General features: G+C 40.5%; 2 protein-coding genes across 14 annotated transcripts; one reads left to right on the top strand and one right to left on the bottom strand.

Moving 5' to 3' along the window:
- Window positions 1-879: 879 nt before the first annotated feature.
- On the bottom strand, window positions 880-7,597 carry C16H17orf75 (chromosome 16 C17orf75 homolog). Its single transcript, XM_075111453.1, has 10 exons — window positions 7,238-7,597; window positions 6,890-6,970; window positions 6,128-6,253; window positions 5,556-5,696; window positions 5,298-5,355; window positions 4,521-4,640; window positions 3,839-3,903; window positions 3,587-3,723; window positions 2,940-3,043; window positions 880-2,333 (listed from the first exon to the last, which is right to left on the bottom strand). The coding sequence occupies exons 1-10, from the start codon at window positions 7,369-7,371 to the stop codon at window positions 2,124-2,126; spliced, it is 1,176 nt and encodes a 391-aa protein (XP_074967554.1). The 5' UTR covers window positions 7,372-7,597; the 3' UTR covers window positions 880-2,123.
- Window positions 7,598-8,960: 1,363 nt separating this feature from the next.
- ZNF207 (zinc finger protein 207) lies at window positions 8,961-20,607 on the top strand. 13 transcript variants are annotated; one of them, XM_075111439.1, is made up of 13 exons: window positions 8,966-9,168; window positions 10,764-10,890; window positions 11,340-11,478; window positions 12,096-12,266; window positions 12,883-12,958; window positions 13,445-13,492; window positions 15,612-15,682; window positions 16,407-16,567; window positions 17,287-17,379; window positions 18,555-18,797; window positions 19,522-19,684; window positions 19,859-20,042; window positions 20,263-20,607. In XM_075111439.1, the coding sequence occupies exons 1-12, from the start codon at window positions 9,128-9,130 to the stop codon at window positions 20,017-20,019; spliced, it is 1,494 nt and encodes a 497-aa protein (XP_074967540.1). In that variant the 5' UTR covers window positions 8,966-9,127; the 3' UTR covers window positions 20,020-20,042; window positions 20,263-20,607. The 13 variants fall into 13 exon arrangements, with proteins under 13 accessions (XP_074967549.1, XP_074967540.1, XP_074967548.1 ...); XM_075111447.1 differs by lacking the exon at window positions 17,287-17,379 and having other exon boundaries at window positions 12,099-12,266; XM_075111441.1 differs by having other exon boundaries at window positions 12,099-12,266; window positions 19,859-20,607.
- The last annotated feature ends 513 nt before the right edge of the window (window positions 20,608-21,120 follow it).

The following is a 21,120-nucleotide window of genomic DNA, read 5'->3' as shown; positions in this document are numbered from 1 at the left end:
GCCTTGGAGAGAAGCCCCAGCAAGACTAAGTAAAGTTTTACAGTTAAGGTTAAAAATATCTGGATTTTGAAGAGTTATTTATAATTTACCTAGCAAACAAAACAAAAATCTTATTTAAATGTGTAGTATGGGTCACAGGATAATAGGACAATTCAGGTTATAAGGGAACTTGGAAGATCTCTAGTCCAACCTCCTGCCCGAGACAGGGTCAGCTAAGAGGCAGTGCAAGTTGTTCAGCCCTTCAGCCAGTTTATTCTTGAAAACTTTCAGGGCTGAAGACTGGGCAAAGCAGTTGCATCTCAGGAAGTTTATCACCACCAGCATTGCTGTGCCTGGGACTGACCTACTCACTGTAAACACTAAGGCCAGCCTGCAGAAAACCTGGGCTCACAAGGCACTGGCCCAATTCTCCACCCAGATGCAGGCACAAGAAACAGGACAGGAATACCGCAATAACTTCTTACACTCCTACCATGTCACAGCTACCTCCTTTCTGGCAGGTTTTTCTGCACACCAAGCTCTTCCCTGCCTTCTTCTGATCAGGCAAAATACTAAACAATCAGTGCTCCAACTTTGTTCAAAATGTACAAGAGCAACAACGGGTGATGTTTTACTGAGTAGTGCTTTACTTACTCATGAATAAAATATTCTGAAGGAAAACATTGTTACTTCTCAGAGCTCCTGCAAATGAGAGACTAAGGGGTTTGTTTTCTTCCAAACTTTTATTTTCTGCTCTGACTTGCCCACGTATGTTACGTGTCACCTCGGCTGGCAGTATGACGCTTGCAGACTCCTGCACGTAACCCTAGCAGCTCCTCTGCATTGTGCAAATAAAGGCTTTTAAACAGGAGACATTTGTCATTTAACTTAGGCATGCTATTAAGGATTTGAATGTGTTTTATTGTAAAACTTATTATAGTTTCAACACAGAGGTGTCACAGGAAAGCATTCAACTTTTATCATCACAGTATACAGCACTGGCAGAACAGTCAAACCTAACTGCATTGGTAAGACTGTTACCGTTTCAGGGAGAGTAATTCAAATGCGCCAAGGCAGGCCTTCAAACACCCTCTGCTGCAAAGGGAAGGAACAGCAAGTTCTGCTTGTATCAGGTTTGCCGAAATAGTCCTTGTTTATGGGTCACTCAGGCCTCATGAGTTTTTATTCCAGCTGTACCCAAAGAGTTTAAGTATTCTCCTGACTAAATGTAGGTAAGAATTCAATGCTGAAACACAATGAAATGTCTGAATAATTAACTTGGGAAACTAGTCTACTTCATTTTCTGAAGAATTTTCTATTAATTTAAGATCATATTTAATCTGCCAAATTTTCAGGTTTAATTCTGCACGACTGAAACACATATTATTTACAGTTATGCAAAATGGGTACCAAGAACATAAAAAGGTCTTGATCACAACACAAGCTACCGAAGAATGGGATTCATCAAACGGCCTGGGAATTTACCGTGTCCGTCCAGTGTCTGCATGCAGACATAACAGCACATACAAACTGATTCCTAAAACTCTGTTCAGTTTCATACCAATTAACAAGTTGTTTATCTAGTAACAGAAGAACAAACATCCAATTTGAAAGTAGAATGTGGAAACTAGCTACAGGCTTGTTACCTATGTTCTCTTATATAAACAAACATAATTAATTAACTTACTATGATTTATCCATGTTTATGCTTCTTTATATATTAAAACAAAAGTAACCAGATCTTAATGATTAGACATGATCATTTTAAAAATACTTTAACTATTTAAAACCCTGAAATGCTTGCCAGGTAAGGGATTTTGTGTGTGTGTATGTGTGTGTGTGTGCAATGACTGTAAAAACCAAATGTCATGATTTCCTCAGGAAAGGAGCGGCTCAGTTGGAGAATCTGGTAAGCACTGAAAACTATGCAGGAGTTTGTATAATCCGATATTTACACATTTAAAAAAGCTCATACTGCTTTATCTAAAAAAGAGAAAAGGCAGATGAAACTGCAACTTAGGTCTGACTTGGATAATACTTTTAAGTAGAAATTTAAAATCCTGCAATAGTGAAACTAAGCTCAACAGAAGAAATTAATGATTTATACAATACACTCAAACGAGTATAGAATGATTAAGATAATTTTAAGCCACTGAAGTTTCTCTCATGAATTCCTCAAGGACAGTCACTACACTTCTGGCTTCTGGCATTTCTGCATGTTCTACTTTAACAATCTTCAAAAGGATGTCTCCACTGCCGCAGTTCTTTAGAAACATGTAACACTTGAACAAGGCGTAGTGGTTCATTTCAGCCTGGCGGATAAACCTTTTTAGGTTGTTAATGTCTTGTATAGCCTGGGAAAGAGAGTAACAAAGCATTTTCTTATCCTTCCTACATGGAAAGAAAACATACTATCACATGGAAAAGTGAAGGAAGACTAGCAGAAGCAAAAACATTTCCAATTGGAATTTTATATTACTACTCAAGAATAATGTAAGAATTGAGTACTGCCTGTGATGCATATTACCACTGTTACTGTAATGGTGCAAAGTGTGCTGTCTACACAACTTGATAATGCCCAAACTTGGATCAAGAGTTCTCTTCTATTATGGCAGATCGCCTAAGAAGTGTTAACTACTGAATCCATGTTACCCAATTACAGGATATCTTGTGTGCGCAGCTCAAATTAACAGTATTTAAGGAAAAACAAACAAACAAATTCATTTTAAATACAAGAAAATGCCATTGCAGTACTCACTGAAGGAATTTTCACACTACTTTACATTCTGGTCTTGTCAACTACAGTAAAACCAGTCCTCAACTTTAACTCTGAAGTTTATCACTTTATGATGTTTAGGCATCATAATTAACATAAAACTTTTATTTGCTGCAAAGAGAGTATTTGCTCCCTTGGTAACCCTGATTGCTTCTCCAAGTCTTCAACATGTATGAACAGGTACCTTCAATTTGAAGTTTTCCAAAATCTGCCGGAAGAGAAATGGATTTCCACCTTCAGCACCATTCACAAAAGCACGCATCCAGTCCTCGCAGAATCTATTGCTTCCTGTTACATGTTCAGGAACACAGAGAAGAGATGAGAAGAAGTGAATGACCTCAACATAAATACATAGCTGCATTCACCTGGTTTAATCACTCTGACATAACGACTGGTAACAGTATATACCTGGGCCAGGAAATTAGTCTTAAGAAAAACAATACATGTGGAAAAGAAAAGCAAACATAGCTACAGCAATTACATGGAATTCTGTCTTCATTGTTGAATCCCTTTTCACAACATTTGTCAAAAGTACAACAGGAAAAAAAAGAGTTTTGCAGCTTCCCTGAAGCGTACAGGTCATAGCTTCATGGTCTGCAAACTAAATGCATCGTGGATTTTATTATCAACCATTTTCAAATGAGAGTTTCAGTGTATCTGGTAAAACAAACTACTCTGCCACCTCACAGGAAAACAGATGATGTAGTTTCCAGCCAGAATCCAAACTTTCTGGGCACGAACCTATGAGCTTCTAAATACCCTCAACTACCTCTAACGTCCACAGCTCTCAGCAGCTGATGGATACAAGTGAGTAACATGAAGTACTCTCACCTGCATTATGCAACTGAGGCTGAGGTCCACTACAGTCTACAACCATTGACTTGTGCTGTTCCTCAGTCATGGCAATGCACAAGGAGGTCATTGTGCCTTCCTGAACAAGTCCTTGGAGGCTGGCAGCTGCCAGAAACCTGACACAAAAAGCTCTTGTGAACTGCTTGCTTCTTTGCAATTCTTAAACAGCAAGAACAGGAGACTGTAATACACAAAAGCCAAGTATCTCACAGTAGCTCAAAGTAGCTTTACCTGCTAATGTCTTTTTCTGTTCTTTCATCTGCGTTTTTTACTTCCACAGGAGTGTAACTCAAAGCCTTAAACAACAACAACAAAAAAAAAAGAAAGCAAGCTAGATGCAACTTTGGTATTCTGTGGCTGTCTTGCAGTTACTAGCAATAAATAATGTACTTTAGAAATTTTTCTTTTCAGAGAAAGAGTAGAAGCTAAGAGAATACTCCATATTACAGTCATTGCAGCTGGTTTTGCATTCAGAAGAGATATAGCAGTGATACTCTATTAGCTACTCCATCCAAAGCCTCCTCAAGCTTGGGGATTAGAGCTAGGATTAATTTCTCTTTCCAGTGAATTACACGAGGCACATGTGCAACATAACATCCCTTTGGTTCAGAGGAAGGATAGCAGGGACAGCCTTCTCATGCTGTTTCTAATTTTCTCATTCTAATTTCAACTCAGACACTACTGTGTAATTTAAAATGAGTTAACTATAAAAATTAATAGAAGAAATTACTATGTGCTTCCTTAGCAATAAAACAGGCAAAGACTAGTTTCCCTGAATAAAATTTAAAAAAAAAAAAAAAAAAAAAAGGTGTTCCTTATTTATTCCTGGCTTGGAAAGCAAAGGCAAGAACTATTTTTAACATGTTGGAGTCACTGAGGCTCCTTCTGAACCTTTTTTAGGAAATACACTTACAGCATGTAACAAAAAGGCAAGTTTCTCCTGGAAGAGCTGTACTACTCTGTGAATAGGGCATATGGCGTTCTCAAACCAGCTTCTCAGGTAGGGGTTAACATAGGTCTCCAAGGTTTTTTGCTGTAAGAAGTTGAAACATTAAAACTTTAGCTACAAGTTAGATTTCTACACAAATAAAAGCCTATAAATAATTTATTCAACCTAAGCTATTTGGATGTCAGAGCCTTCTTAATTTCAAACCACAGCAAAATAAAATGAGTTTGACGTTTAAAGCTACACTGTATCAGCAAGGAAGGGCTTTGCAATTAAGAAACAGACAGAACTATAATATTGTGGTATATACTGAGGAAAGACCATGCACACAGCAGACGGGATCAGAAAGGGACTTAAAATGTTTATTTTCTAGTAGAAAAATCATCACAAGAAAACCACTAAAAATCCTAAAAATTCAGAAGTGATAAGAATCCAGGTGGACATTGATAATTTTCCTGTAGGCCATTACCTTTTATTACTCATTCTTCTCTCTGAATTTGACTACAAGTTACCCGTAAGAGATTTGACTGGCACAAAAAAGTCCCCCTTTTTTGTCCTTTTGATTTGTGTGACTGATAGCACTTTAGACATTCACTGTCACTACAGTGAATCAAGTACCTGTCACAGTGTTTCATACTGGTACTTAAAACACCTATTCTGTCTCTATAAACTAAATCTTCCAAATTGCCTTAGTAATTAAGGTAATAGTAATTTTCACTACTTTAAAAAAAAAAAAGGCCTTACCGCCAAATCAAGGTTTATCTTCAGACTTTGAATGTATTTGTCCAGCTCAAGTCTGAAAGTATCTTCTTAAGGAAAATAAGATGCGTTGGTTAAGACCTGCATTTTTCTCTTTCAGTATATGGCTGTTATTGACATTTTCAATTACTGGAAGGTGTTCACAAACAAGCTGATTTCAAGTAGGAAACAGACAAAATGAGAACATAATTTTTACATCATCTCCCTCTCCACACAGATAAAGAAAGTTAAAGGTAAGGATATAGTTCCAGACCTTTCTCTGAGCCGCCTAAGAAACAAACAACATACTCTGGAGCACTGATGTCTGATTCTAGTGTTGCCATTTCTAGAAGATTTTCATGTTGGAAACGACAGTAATAACAACCAACTTTATATTCTGGTATGCTATGCAGAAAAACAAAACAAAAAACCCAATTATTTCGTTACAGAGACATGACAATAAGTAAGTGCAAAAAGCAGACATACATGATTTCTGTAAAGAATTTTCACCTGCTAGCACTAGTAGCTCCTATGGGCCTATATAGAGCTCTTAGACCTTCTCTTTTTTCCTCTGTAGTGCAATCAAGTAGTTTAAAGAGAAACAGTCATAAACATGTATGGTATTTTTTAAGTATTCGAACAGTAAATTATTTACAGTATTTTTCTCAAAACTACCTAGGAGGAAAGTGCCATTGCATAAAGCTGTTATTAGCAGCAGCAATAGACTGAGAACATGGAATCAGGATTAAACCTAAGTGCAGCAGCAGATGGCAAGATGTGCAGTGCTGCCAGTGTTTCTTACAGTTTCTCATCCACAAATAATTTCTAAAATTTACCTCAGCCCCACTGACGCTACATTCCCCATTCCATCAAACAGGGCTCCTTTAGTAAGACGCTTAGTGATAAAACTGCGCAATTCAGTCTCTGCTTCAGCTGGTAAGTTAGTGTCCAGCAAGGTGAGGCTTTAAAAAACAACAAGAAATCATTAGCAAAAAGCAGACGTTATTGTTTTGTTTCTCTGAACAACAGCAGAACCACCTGCTTCTAGAAGAGGGACCACTTTGATCTCTCTTTGCCTTACAGCTAGCATGCTCTGTGACTTCTGGCCCATTCAGTGGTTTACCCAATAGACCAGAAGTCTGGAGCTGTGGTGTCAGCTGATGCTGAACTCCTCAGCAGCTATGAACAAGTCACTGCCCCTCTTTGTTCCAATGCTTCCCTGGTTGTAATACAGAGCAACAATTCCACTGCAGAGCTTGCGGAAAGATAAGATGTCCATTTAAAATTGTTTAATAGATTTTAATCATCTATTATCTACATGAGGACCTAGGTCAATAAAGAAACATCAAGTATTAGCAGCAAAGAAAACAAGAGTTCAAGAGATTATAGTTGTTTAATACATTATTTGAGCTCTGTAGTTGTGTCCATTCCCTAGGTATTCCAGAAAAAGCACCCGGGGACTTCAGTATGCTTTCACAGAGGTTTCTGCTTTGAAGGGACTTCAACGCCCTTGCTTACCACTCGCCTAACAGCAATAAGGCAAGGACTTCAAAATGGGGAGTTACAAGCGATTATACAGGTCTGCAGATCAGCTTTACCTGAAGTCTTCGCTGGAGGGTGTCTCTGCTGCCGCGCTGCTGGGACTGCCATCCCCACCGCCTGCTCCCTGCTGTGAGGATCTGAAAATCAAGCCTGGTTGATTTGACCAGCCTTAACACACACAACAGGGAAAAGGGGCTGCAGCGGGGAAAGGTATGGCTCGAGGGTGTTTTAAACAGGGAATAAGGACGTTATGGGAGGAAAAAAAAATCTCTTCCGGGAGAGAAAGAGGAAAAAATAGAGAAAATTGAAGCAGCTACTGTCAAGGCCTAGAAGCGGCCCTCCCCCGGGCGGGCCCTACACGCCCCGGCCCCACCAGGCCCCGGCGGCGGCGAGCGGCCCCTTACCTGCAGCTCCGGTAGCTGTAGAGACTGTGGTAGGTGCTGCCGTGCCGCTCCGGCCGCCGCTCCTCGCCCGCACCGCCGCCCTCCTCGCTGCTCTCCAGCTCCCGCTCATCGCCCTCCGGCAGCGCCGGCAACATCCCGGCCCGCCGCCGCCTGTGCCGCGGGGGAACGCGACCCGCGCCGCCCGTCCGCTTCGGGCCCGCCGCTCTCCGCCCCGCAGGCAGGGCAGGGCGGGCGCAGTGCGGGTGCTGCGCTACAGCTTCTCCCCCTCCCCGAGTGGGTGTACCCCCGGCCGTGGGCCGGCCGCGCCGCTCTCCGCCGGCCGGGAGGAGCGTGGGCGGCTGAGGGGTCGCTGCGAGGCGGCTCCCAGGGGCTCGAATCACCCGAGGGGCAACAGGCCGCGTCGTCACCCGGCCTGGAGCTGCGCCGGGTAAAGCTCGAGCAGCTCTGGTTGCTGCAGCTCCCGTTTGTGTAATTTACTGAAAAAAACAAAATGGATGCTATAGTACCTGTGCCTGTGCCGGTAATCTTTCAAAAGCTGTTCACTGATCTAATCTCAGGACCCTCTCAAAGCATGCTTGATGGGATTAGTGGCGCTGCCTGTTTTGAGGGAGGAAAAAAAAAATGCCTACTCTGCTTCTGAAATGCTCTTTTTTTCTGTTAAAACAGCACATTTGTTAGCTTGGCCTCGTAACGCCAAAGTTCTCACAGACAAGCCCTGTGGCCAAGGGCTGCTGTGGGAAGCTGGCAGGTCTCCCAGGGGCTCAGGGACACTCGGGGGGCTAACAGAGGAACAACAGCTGGTGGGTGTAAGAGGGACCAACCCTGGCTGGGCACAGGGAGCTCAGGGAGATGCAAGGACTCAACGTATTCCAATGTTTTGTAGTGTTCTTTGGGGGGGGGGGGGTGTGCTCCCAATGCCTCCCCATCAGGAGGCAGCTGCACAGACCCAGGTAACCACCACCAAACCGCTGTGTGGAACAGCCTCTTTAAGAGACACCGGCTTCTTGCCCAGTCTGATTTCATCAGGAAAAAAACAGTTTCTCCTTGACATTAAACACGGAGGTGGGAAACACAACCATACGCCCCAGAGAGCTCTTCGCTGCTGAAGCCACACCTCAAATACCATGTTCAGTTTTGGGCCCCTCAGGACAAGAAGGGCAACTGAGGTGTCGGAGTGTGTCTGGAGAAGGGCAATGAAGCTGGTGAAGGATCCAGAGAGCAGGTCTTATGAAAGGTTGAGGGAGCTGCTAGTGTTTAGTCTGGGGGATTCTGAGGGAAGACCTTATTGGTCTCTACAACTACCTGAAAGGGGGTTATAGTGAGGTAGGGGTCGGTCTCTTCTCCCAAGTAACAAGCAATAGGGTAAGAGGAAATGGCTTCAGGCTGCATCAGGGGAGGTTTAGATTGGATATTAGGAAAAATTTATTTACTGCAAGAGTGGTCAGCATTGGCACAGGCTGCCCAGAGAGATGGAGTCACCATCCCTGGAGGTGTTGAAAAATAAAATGTAGACACGGCACTTGGGGACATGGTTTAGGAGACCTGGGAGTGTTGGGCCGACGGCTGGATTTGATGATCTTAGAGGTCTTTTCCAACCTTAATGAATCTACGATTCAATACCCCCAGCCCACCGTGACGGCGGCTGAAACAAAACGGCGGCAAGGCGGGACAGCCCGCGAGGTGGCTGGGCCGCCGGGAGCCGGTCACGTGGGCAGCCCCTCCCGGCGCGGCGCATGCTGGGAGCTCGGAGGCGGTGGCGCCTGGTGGGACCGTGGCGGCCATTTTGTGCCTGCTTCGCTCGCCTTCGTGGAGGCGCTGCTGTGGGCGCTGCGGCTCGGGAAGGGGAGAGCTCGGCTGTCTTCTTTCTGTTAGGTCGGGGGCTCCGCCGCCATGGGACGTAAGAAAAAGAAGCAGCTGAAACCTTGGTGCTGGTATCCTTCCGTGTGGGACGAGGCGGGTGTGGGAAGCTGGGTGGAGGAGGGGAGCGGCCTGGCCTAGGCGGGTCTCCGTCCCGTCCTATACCACTCTCTGCCCGGCGCCTCCCTGGGACGGGGCTCTTTCCTTCTCTTCACGGCCGTTACCGTTTGGTTCTGTGCTTGGTCCTGTTCCATTTTTGAGCTCCTCAGCGCGGGGATGGGGCCTGGTCTGTGCCCTTCCTCTGCTTCCTCCCCCCCCGCGGCCTAGTCCGCCAGCGCCCGCCCGCCTCGCTTGAGGCCTCGGGCCCGCGTCCGCTCGTAAGGCCGGGGCGGGCCGCAGTTTCTCCGTCCGTCCTTGCTGATCCTGTGGCCATGCCCGGCGGGACTGCCGAGATCGTGTGGAAAATGGAGAACGGTCTTCATTCTCTGGGGGTGGGATGTTAACGGAAGAAAACGCTGCCTGTGATAAATACAGTTAATTCAAGAAGCGGGGCAGATGTGGTTAAAAGACAACTTCAAAAAAAAATTTTTTTTGGGTGGGGTGTTCAAATTTCTAATTACTTTATCGAAGTCACGTAGGATTTCTCATTCAGAAATACCGGTGGATTTTCCTTCAATCGTTCCTTCACAATCTGCTTTTTTTTGGGGGGTGTGTGTGTGTGATTGCAGATTTATCTTTTCTCTAAAATGTTTCTGCCCAATTTAGAATTGTTTAATAAAGGACTTTGTAAGTTGCTCTGAGATCCTTTACCACTTTACGTTGGAAGGCATCTGTGCTTCTACTTTAGGTATTAATATATTTCAGGTTTTGGTGGAAGCGAGGGTACGCATTGTGTTAATAAGGAACAGCTAATAAAGAATGTGTATTTGTCTTGCTTAGGATATGTTTGGAGTGTTGGCTGAAATACTAAAGCTGACCGGCAGAAAGGAAATGGCAGTTTGCCTCTTCTGTCACATAGATGCCCAGAAAGATCTTCACTTGAAATGTTTCTGCTTAAAAACAGAGAATTCTTTCATGACCACAGCAAATTATGCAGTGTTGTAAGGATTGATAGCTGAATGACTGGAAAAGGAATTTTTAACTGAAACTTTTGCTCTCTTTTATAAATGTTAGCTACTGATACTTGTTATTAAGTAGGGACTTCTAATATTTAGCATCACTTCCCTTTTGTGGATTTCAAGTCTATTTCTCCTTTAATGCTTTAGCAACTTTTTTTTTAATCTACACATATGCAGAGAAGGAATGAGTCTGCTTAGAAATAACTAGGACTTGAAAAGCGTTACACAAAATATGGATTAAAATTATTCTGATTGAGTGCACACATCTTGCCAGTTTTGTGCCTATCTGAAGAGTGAAATGCTGGATGGTGTAAGGGGGAGGTTTGGTTTCAGGTGTCCGTGAAATATTTGTCATGCTTTGAATGCTCAGAGATACTCCCTATGGGTTTGGTGGGGTTGTTTGTGGTTGTTTTTTTTTGTTTTGTTTTGGTGTTTTTTTGTGTGTGTGCTTTTTTGGTAGGAAAAGAAAAAATCACAATTATGCTAATTAGCTTAATGTTGTATAGAAGGTCACTTTCAGCATTAGATGTTTCCTTAACAGTCTTCAATAGGTATTGTAACAGGGATTTTGATGATGAAAAAATCCTTATTCAGCATCAAAAAGCAAAGCACTTTAAATGCCATATATGTCATAAGAAGCTGTATACAGGACCTGGTTTAGCTATACATTGCATGCAGGTAAGACATTTTAGACTTAAATAATCTAAAATTGGAATTACTAGTGAACTTAAAAAGGTAGAGGTTTGGGGCCTTCCAGAGTCTTAAAAACCAATGAGAAAAAGACAGCAATGGTCTGTTCCTAGATCAGGAGTTGTGCTGTGTCAGCAGTCACGTGGAGGGTATGCAGCAGAGATCTCTGCCATCATTTTTGGGGTGTAGGAGGAGTGAAGGAATTTTGTTGTCTTGGTGTTCGGAAGACAAGTTTATATAAACTGGTTTTCGAAGCTAATAGTAGCTAACAGTGATTAGGAAGCACGTGTCAAGAAACGGTTTGGCCAGAGAGGTTCTTCCCATTAAGGATGTTCCTTTTGTATCTTGAAACTGGCTGAAGAATGCATAGAATCTACCTTGAATTGTGGTCAGCAAGAGTTTGTTCAGTTTTTTTTTTTTTTTTCCTTTTCCTTTAGGTACATAAAGAAACAATAGATGCTGTTCCAAATGCTATTCCTGGAAGAACAGACATTGAACTGGAAATCTATGGCATGGAGGGCATTCCAGAAAAAGATATGGAGGAGCGGAGGAGGTTACTTGAACAAAAAACTCAGGGTAAAGTGTAATCTAGCTAGTTATCTGTCATTTCCCTAGTCTGTTGCTTATTGATACTAAGCTGTGTGATACAGGTGTCACTTCTCAGAAGAGTAAGGGTTGGGTTTAATGCCTTCTCTAACTGCAGCTCTAGACATTTGTGAGTCATGTAGAAGGATGAGAGAGATTTTTCTTCTCCTGTTCAGAAATAGCTGCATGCCAGTGCAGCTGTAACAATCACCTAATGAATGTGGGGATGGTGGTTTTATTTTTAAGGGTAAGGGGAGGAAAGGCCAGAGGTGATACAAGCCTGATGATGCCCAAATACTTGGATTTCTTTGCTATTTAAGTATACATTTGTTTGAATTGCTTTGGTTCATTCTGGACAGCATGAGACTGACATGAGGGAAGACCCCCATTTATGTTGAGGGTCATTACAGCGCGAGTCCCTTTCCTTCACTTTATTGTTTGTACATATAGATAGGCTTACAGTTTTTCTTCTTTGTAATTCTCTGAATTTTTGAACACGATAAGATTTGAATTTTATTACTTTTGTTCCAGGTAGAATACCCCAGATAAAATGAACTTCATAGAACATAATTTGCCTTCAGTCTGACTATATACCTTGTATTCTTTAGCAGAGAGCCAGAAAAAGAAACAACAGGATGATTCTGATGAGTATGAAGATGATGAATCTGCGGCTTCAACTTCATTTCAACCGCAGCAAGTTCAGCCACAGCAGGGGTACATTCCCCCGATGGCACAACCAGGTTTGCCTCCTGTGCCAGGTGCACCAGGGATGCCTCCAGGTAAGATGGTCTTTTAAGCTAGTTACAGAAAGGCTGAGTAAAAATACAAATTGCTGCTTGTATGCTGAATAATAATCTGTCCTTTCTAGTATTGGGTGTTAGAGGTCACAAAATAGTTTTGTGAGGTGCACAAAAGCAATTTCTTTCCTCTTTTTTTAATTCTTCCCCCATTCTGTGTGTGCATGCACATCTTCCTTTGTGAAATAGATTAAAATAGCTAATGCTTACATCTAGATTGAAGGAATGTTAATATGGTAGTAAGACAGATCAGTACTTTGAACATAAGTCTACCAGTGATATTTGTTTGCAGTATTTTGTAGCAAGATTTTAAAAACGGCAGAAAGGCTGTCGTATATCTAGAGACTGCTAGCATAGAACAGGTAGCTTATACATAGGCCACAAATGCATTGAAGAAAGTATTTCAGTCAATGACTGAGTGAAAGCTGGTATCTTCTTGTATTTTCTGTAATGATAAGGCATGTTCTTTGGACACTACTAAGAAAAGAGTCTCTTACAGCTTCCTGTAAAGCATTTATCCAGTCTAAATTTATTAGATGAGATTTGTATCTCAACTGTATGTTGTCAGAATTGTTTAAAATTTATTTTTTCTTCTAAGGTATACCACCATTAATGGCAGGTGTTCCACCTATGATGCCTGGAATGCCTCCAGTTATGCCTGGAATGCCACCTGGGTGAGTAGAAAGGAAGACTTAATATTACATGTTCATACTGTGTATTGTAAACTGTCACAGAAAAGTAAAGCTAATTAGAAAAATGTATGTAGGAACCTGTGAACTCTGTAACCTTAAGACTAACCAAAGAACTGGATGGCTGTAAACCAACACTAAAAATACAGCCAAACTGTGAGTTCACGTATAAAGTATGTTGCCTTTGTCTTAACTTTATTGAGTAGCAGTATAATAATTTAAAGTTTTATTATGTTGGTTTAGAGCCTTCTGTGAACCACTGTTCCTTTGTGTGTTGCACGTATGTTGTGCATCTGGTTGTCAGTCATCAACCTAACAGGAGAAAAATGCTGGATAGTTATAATTTGTCTTGTGTTTTGGGCAAAAGTAAGATGTTGATTTTTATGTTTGTTTGGGGTTGACACCATACCCTATCACAATGTGTTTGGAAAATCACAGTTAGATTTTTGATTTTGTCATAAATTTTCACAGATTACATCAGCAGAGAAAATACATGCAGTCATTTTGTGGTGGAAACATGTAAGCATCTCATTAATGTAATAATAGGTACATTCATTATGCCATTTTATATCGTGTTTTTGATAAGCTTGAAACTGTCTTACTGAAAACCTCTGAATATTGCCTAAGAATTGGGGGAAAATGTTTAGTTAGGTTTAATTATTGTATAATACCTGTAGTTTTAATGCTTTATCTAAATGAATATTAAAAAAATATATGCTATGAGAAATGCATTCTACAAAATATTAATGAAACAGACCCTTAGGGACTTATAACTGCTCTTGAAGCAGAGTACAGCTCGAACTTTTACACTGTGGGACATACTGCAGGAACTTTGCTTCTAAGCTTTAAAGTTCACTGAGGTGAAAGGTTGTTCTCTTCTGAGACATAAATGTTGTTTTAACAGCCTTTGAATTTAAAAATTATGTCATAGTTGACCATCTCGTGCTCATTATGACTGTAGGTTTTCTGCGTGGAAACCGAACAGAATTATTTTCAGGCTTGCTGGTGCTCGGTCCTCCTAAAACTCTTTGTTAACTTCAGGTGAAGTAAAAGACAAAATTATTTGCCAGAAGTTCACTGCACTTCCATTTTGGTGAAATTTTGGGGGTGGGGTGTTATGTGTTTACCTAGTTTAATCTAAATTTCTGCTTACTTAACCTGATGATATTTTCTTTAAAAATGAGCAAAGAATAATTAGGACTTAGGAAGCAATTTTGTTTTTACTGTGACACTAGTTCTGGTGGCAGGAGGCAGCGAGCATCCAGCACTTTTTCTTGGGCCTAACAGTTGTCAAAATGGGTGGCAAGACTGATTTTTGCCTTCTCCAACCATCAGTCCAAAAAAGGGTCTGATGGTAATATGTTCCCAGTCCTCACTGCTTCTGCATTGGTTTTTCCTTCTGTAGCAGTGGTAGACAAGTTGAGAATAAAGATAAGACTGGGTAGCAATTTGCTTTGCAGAATGAATGCTCACCTGTTGATGATGATGATTTGAAACTGCAATGGTGAAGGTTTCTTGACTTTATCATGCAAATAGAAACTGCTTCTTAGTGGGGTTTTGGTGTGCACTTTGGCTGCTCCCTGTCTGCTTATCTTGCTAACTAAAGTAATAAGCGTTCCTTTGTTTCCCTAATCCAGCTTCAAGCATCTGGAAAAATTTAAGCAAACTTAAGTTACACATGCTTTTGTTCCCTGTAAAGGAATCACATATATTCATTTATAGCTTTCCAGTTTAAAAGCACTTAGTGTTGTAGACAGCTTATTTTTTATGAGTTGCAGCCCTGTGCAGGAGGAATTTGCTTATATTAAGGGTAGTACGTGTAGTTTAATTTGTAATGTGGTTTACCAGATAGGCAGTATCTAAATGACTCCTTTTCTGTTAGGAAATACAGACCATGTTTTTTTTTTCCCACGTATCAGTAGCAAGGGAAAAAAAGTCCCAAACCTGTTCTTAATATGAAGGAAAAATCTGCCATAATAAGGACTTCTCATTTGGAAAAAAAAAAAAATCCCCCACAAGAAAACCCCAAAAACCTGCTTTTCTGTCCTTAGCATAGGAAATATTTAACATAATTGAAACCCCAGATGCTTTCTTGCCCTGGGATCTCTGCTCTATTTTTATCAGTACTTTGTGGATAGTTTTGCAGGTTTGGGTTGCCTGCAGCTCACTAGAGGAAGGAGAGCATGTTAAAATAGTATGAGGGTGCTGTAACCACATAGACTTGTAGTGTCAGAAAGGAGTATTAGCAGATGTACAGCAATTTTAGTGTGACTGGAGTTAGCTGGTTTTCCTACTTCCAGATTTTCTAAGATCAGGTTCTTGGAACACTGCTAAAACTAGTAGCCTGAAATAGATTTCAAGAGACACCAGTTATGGAAATCTGATAATGTGGAAGTGAAAGCTTGAGGAATTAAAGTTCAAATAAAAAGTGTTTGGAGGTTTTCTTTGTTTTTGGTTTTGACTTTTTTTCCTTGTGGAAAAACACTTGTGCCTGTGGAGTCAGCTGGTTTTGAATTGCCTCTGTTGAGAGCTTCTAGAAATTATTTACCATAATTTTTTATCTAAATACAGGTATGTGCCAATTGTCTTAAGAGTTTATCATGAGTGTTCATACCAGTGCTCATTTTCTGTTTAACAGGATGATGCCGATGGGTGGAATGATGCCTCCTGGGCCAGGGATACCACCTCTTATGCCTGGCATGCCACCAGGTAGGTCACAGAATCACAGAATGGTAGGGGTTGGAAGGGACCTTTGGAGATCATCTTGTCCAACCCTGCTGCTTGAGCAGGTAGACCTAGGGAGGATGGGCAAGATGATCTCCAGAGGTCAGGGTTGTTGAACTCAGTGTGCTGAGAGCTAAATTATATTTGCTTATTTCCATTGAGATTTAGGATTTATATAAAGAATATCCAGATTTATGCCACGAACTTGGTGTGGATTGGTTGCCACAGAAGCCATTCTTTTGCACACGTGAAGGAGTAGTTTTATGCCTTTTGATTATGAATGATTATTTGTATTTTATACCATTGTGAATGTAAAAAATAAAAGATAGTTTTCTCCTCCTGTTATGCTTTCTTCAGCTTTTGTGCTGCCTAGTCTATTTTCAGCCCCATCTTTTAATGTCTGTGGCTGTAGCTGGAAAATTAATAGTGATTGAATTGATTTATTGATAGCATAAACTTCGTCATTGAAGCTCTAATAGAAAACAATTTGATTCATTATTACTCTGAAGTCTTTGAGGTTACTGCCTACGCTTGGACGTTTATTGGTGACTGTTGACATTACGCTTTGTCGTGTTTTATTTTACTATTGCATTAAAAATACATATTCTTTGGGGAAGTCTTTGTTCTAAGGAACACTGAACAGAATCCTCTAAAGGAATATTCTTACTTCCTTCAGCCTAATTTGTTACTGGTTCTTTCTGGTTTGTAGGTATGCCACCGCCTGTGGGTCCTCGTCCTGGGATGCCTCCAATGACACAAGCACAGCCTGTTACAGCACCGGGCATTCTTAACAGACCTCCAGCTCCTGCTGCATCAGCACCTACCCCCCAGCCTCCAGTTACTAAACCACTCTTCCCAAGTGCGGGGCAGGTAACGTATCTCATAGCCTGGAATCTATTGTTACATTCTTCATATTGCCACTGTGTGAACAGTGTCTATTCTGTATTTTTGAGGAGGCCTGAGAAGTGACTGGTCAAGTGTCTTGCTTGTGCTCTTAAGTTTAATTCAGTGTAGTGCTTGAATGAATTTTAAAAGATTCTTTTGTTTGTCTTAAAACAGCCATGAAACCAGACAGAAGTTCTGTAAACACGTGGGGAATGAAGGAGTAGGCAAAGCACTTTTTTCTTTAATCCCTTCAGTTTGTCGGTTATGAGGGTGCTTTGGGTGGGTGAAGGGATGTGTTAGTCAGCTACAGGAATCTTACTGCATGAAACTACCTAAAATTTTCCAGAGTATGAATCTTGACATGACTTACTCTCCTGTTCTTTTCATAAGAGTTTAGGAGTAAGTTACGGTAGTAAAAATTTGTTTAAATGTTTTGGGGAGGGAAGTGGGGAATTGGTAGTAGCTTATGACCTCTACCCTTCGACTGCACTTGTTTAAGTCCTGAAGCTTTTACTTGCTTTCAAGTATGTTGCAGAAACCTTCATAGTGTACTATTTGCATTTTGGACTTCTGCAGTGAAGATTCTCATTTACAAAACCAGTCTTTTCATAAGAAAGGGCTTAGCATAAGAAATCCTTTCATCTGGATACTTTCCACCCATTTGTTTGGAGACTTTTCACTGTTTCCTTTCTTTTATGCTACAGATGGGGACACCTGTCACAAGCTCAAGTACAGCTTCCTCCAATTCAGAAAGTCTGTCAGCATCTTCTAACGCTCTGTTTCCTAGCACAGCACAAGTACGCAGGAAGTCACAGTTAAAAACAAATTGCTTTGCAACTTAACCCTTTGGACCTTTCTGTAAAATCCAAAATTGACTAAACATCTTCAGATAATTTCTGTTATATTCCTGATTATGTTTAGCTGGTAAAACTGCAAGAGTCCTTGATTGGGAGTTGCATCTGACTAGAAATAAGCATGTCAAAGTCCCCAATTTTTCTTAGTTTGAAAGAATGAAATGTTACATCCTGGTTCTAAAGGGTTAAAAAGGCATGAAAGCAGTTAAATGCATTTTAGTGGGCAGTGGTTAGCTTGATGCATGGTGAAGGCTTTTTAGTTCATGTTGTTTAATATGGTGCATCATAACGTTAGGGAATTTTGTAATTTGCATTATGCGCAAAAATGGCAGTATTCTCTTTTGGCAAGTTCAGATAATTGTAAATGTATAGTGACTAGAAACAGAAGCATTCTCTCAACTAAAGCTTGCTTTGGAGATTGCTGCGTCTTCAAGCAAACATCTTGTCTGACAGTTATAATTTAAGAAAAAAAAGTAGAAAAGATGAGATACTGGAATCTGTAGTGGATATCATATCTGCCTTCAGTTGATTCTTAATTCACAAGTGAGATTAAAGGTCTCTAGAGAGACATAGTACTTTGTGAAAATACTGCAGTATTTTTATAGAGAGAACGCTTAAAACAAAAAGCCTGGCAAAATAGAGCTTTCTTAAATATTTAAAATACTTGTATACCTAATTTTAATGAATACTAACATTTTGAGCTGTACTCTATAAACTAATGGTTGCTAAAATATGCTAATAATTCAATGATAGAACAGTGACTTTATACTTATAGGCTCTTAATAAAACAGTGATTCAGGAGAGATTTAGAAATTTACCAAATACAGGATTTGAGGTAGAATTTTTGGTAGTGGGTTTTTTTTGTTGTTCCTTTTTTCTAGTTGTGGCTTTTGACCTGCAAATTTTAGACTTTCCAGTGTGTGTGTGTATATGTGTGTATACTGGGATTTATTTTGTTTTATTTTCAGTTGCTCTAGTATGTGATAAGGCTGAACTTTACTTTTGTCAAGCTTGTTTTAATTATGTATCTTACTGGAAGGTTTCAGAGGTTTAAGAGACATCATTTAAGTTTCTTATGCTTTGAGAAATAAATATTGATCTATCTCTGTGTTTCACAGGCTGCAGCAGCTGTTCCAGGTCCAGTTGGTACTGATTTCAAACCTTTGAATTCTACACCTGCAACAACAACGGAACCCCCAAAACCTACATTCCCTGCTTACACACAGTCTACAGCCTCAACCACTAGCACGACAAACAGTACTGCAGCTAAACCAGCTACATCTATAACAAGTAAGCCTGCTACCCTCACAACAACCAGTGCAACCAGTAAGTTGATCCATCCAGATGAGGATATATCACTGGTAAGTTAAAATATTTTCATTGTCTTACTGAAAAAATGGAATTTATGCTGATATGGCTGATTACATAGAATTGCATCTGCATTATGTGTATTTTAATAATGGTGAGAGTGCAAAGTGTGCAGAATTAATATAAGACAGCCATGTATCAAGAAAACTTTGGTTGCAAAGTGATGGCTGGCAGCAGGATCACCGCAACAGATCTAAGCTTTTTTTTGTTGTTGTTGGTGATAGGAGACTACTCAATCCAAAATACATTTTGGACTTTTTCTCTGTATTACTTGAGCTTGAAGTCAGGTAGATATAGCTAATGAGTGTAGGACAAAAGATTTACTGGTTTGAAGTGGTCTTGGTGCTATTACAGCAGTCCAGAATATGGAATTTGAATTTTAAAAAATGAGCCTTAATTTCAGTTCAGATTTCTTTCAATTTCTGTTTGGCTTTTTTGTCTCACCATGTTATTAGGGAAAGGCTTTCTTCAGTTGAGAGAGGAAGACAATTTGTGTTGCGTGCAAAATGCTAGATTGGCTGGTATTAATACAGTAACTTTGAAGGAAGGGGGAAAAATCCAGATGCTACTGTGTAATGTTACTAGTAGCAGTCTCTGAACTTGTACTTGAAATAGTTCAGGACTGTACTGTAATCTACTTTGTTACACTTTCATTTACTTCGTTTTTGGTGAGTTTTAACCTTACAATATGTTATGGTTGTCTCTTCCTGGTTTTAGGAAGAGAGAAGGGCACAGTTGCCTAAGTATCAGCGTAATCTTCCTCGACCAGGACAAGCTTCCTTGGGTAATCCACCAGTTGGACCAATTGGAGGTATGATGCCACCACAGCCAGGAATTCCTCCACAGCAACAAGGAATGAGACCTCCCATGCCACCTCATGGTAATCATGTTTGCCAGCTTTCTTTTCTTGAAAAGACTTTGCTATAAACTTTTATAAAACTTGAAGTGGCGTATATGGAGGGGGGTGCGTGTGAAGATTTTCACAAAATGCAACTTCTGCCCATTATTTAAAAAAAAAATAAAATTATTTGCATCTTAAATGTTCTGTTTATAGGTCAGTATGGTGCTCATCACCAGGGCATGCCAGGATATCTTCCTGGAGCAATGCCTCCATACGGTCAGGGACCTCCGATGGTTCCCCCTTACCAAAGTGGACCTCCTCGACCTCCAATGGGAATGAGACCTCCTGTAATGTCGCAAGGTGGCCGCTACTGATGCTACTACACACGCTCTAATAGGTTTGGAGATTAAACCTTTTCTCATCTTGTGCTGTTAATATAGCCGAGCTTCCGTCAATTAAGGCTTCATTGTGACTTTAAAAAAATAAGTATCTTCCCACATGCAAGGAGCTATTGGACATTCTTATTTTACACGGGAAAAATTATTTGGAATAATAACAGGAACTTTTCCTGATGTTGCAATTTATACTGTATGGCTTCTTTTTCATGTTTCATCTAGGTTTTTAGAAGTGAAGTATAGTAAATATGGTTCGTTAAATTGTGAAGGCGCTGGAATTACATGAACATACCACCTTAAAGGCAAGTTCTGTAACATTATGTTGCTATTTGTGAAACAATGCCTTCACAGCACTTCAAGTGCTGTTGGACTTCATGTCCCCAACATAGTTTGGTGAGGGCTGTAACTGTTCCCAACTACTTGTACATTTAAGTCTGAACTTGTAACAATATTTAATGTATTTAGAGGTTCTCCTGTTTCAGGGTTTAAGTAAACTGACCCACTAAGGTCGTGTGACTTTTCTGTACTGTTATAAACTTCATTGTAATAAAAGAAGAGAAAAATTTATATGCCTTCTTATTCATGACCAGCTGTGGACAACTGCCTGAAAGGTTTGTACAGATGCATGCCATGGTAGCTACTGGTGTAATGAACACAGTTATTGGTGCTCTTTTGGTAAAATCTGAATTCCTTGTTCTAAAATTAAATCACTCCGTAGCTGCACGTCTGAGTAGACAAAGACCTGTACACTTATTAATTGACTCCTCAAAAATGAGGCTGCAGGAGGCACATCTTTAACTCTTGGTTGTAACTTCTCTTAATGCTTATGTTTCTTTTTGTGCTTTCTGGTCCTCAATAAATTCTGAATGCTTTCTAGTCCGGGCACTTACTTGTAGGATGTAAAAGTGATTGCTTTAAGATACATCCTAGTGCCAGATGTGTCCTGTAAGTTCATTCTTTGACTGACTCTTTAATGTGCAAATGCATATGAATTTCAGGAGCCTATTAGATGAAGATTTCTAGAAGCTTAGGTGCATGTCACATGGGTGAGTGACTTCCAGTTGATGTTGTATTGAAGTT

Source organism: Phalacrocorax aristotelis, chromosome 16, assembly GCF_949628215.1.
Source record: "Phalacrocorax aristotelis chromosome 16, bGulAri2.1, whole genome shotgun sequence".
In the NCBI taxonomy this organism is placed as follows: Eukaryota; Metazoa; Chordata; class Aves; order Suliformes; family Phalacrocoracidae; genus Phalacrocorax; species Phalacrocorax aristotelis.
This window is presented reverse-complemented; position numbering and strand designations above follow the sequence as displayed.

Bases quoted from the DNA above. Each gene is read 5' to 3' on its own strand.
- C16H17orf75 (XM_075111453.1), bottom strand. From the start codon at position 7,371: ATGTTGCCGGCGCTGCCGGAGGGCGATGAGCGGGAGCTGGAGAGCAGC. The intron at 6,254-6,889 runs GTAAAGCTGATC...TGTTTTTTAAAG, and splicing joins CCCTCCAGCGAAGACTTCAG to CCTCACCTTGCTGGACACTA. The intron at 3,044-3,586 runs GTGAGAGTACTT...AACATGTAACAG, and splicing joins GCCTCAGTTGCATAATGCAG to GAAGCAATAGATTCTGCGAG.
- ZNF207 (XM_075111439.1), top strand. From the start codon at position 9,128: ATGGGACGTAAGAAAAAGAAGCAGCTGAAACCTTGGTGCTG. The intron at 12,267-12,882 runs GTAAGATGGTCT...TTTTCTTCTAAG, and splicing joins TGCACCAGGGATGCCTCCAG to GTATACCACCATTAATGGCA. The intron at 16,568-17,286 runs GTAACGTATCTC...TTTATGCTACAG, and splicing joins TCTTCCCAAGTGCGGGGCAG to ATGGGGACACCTGTCACAAG.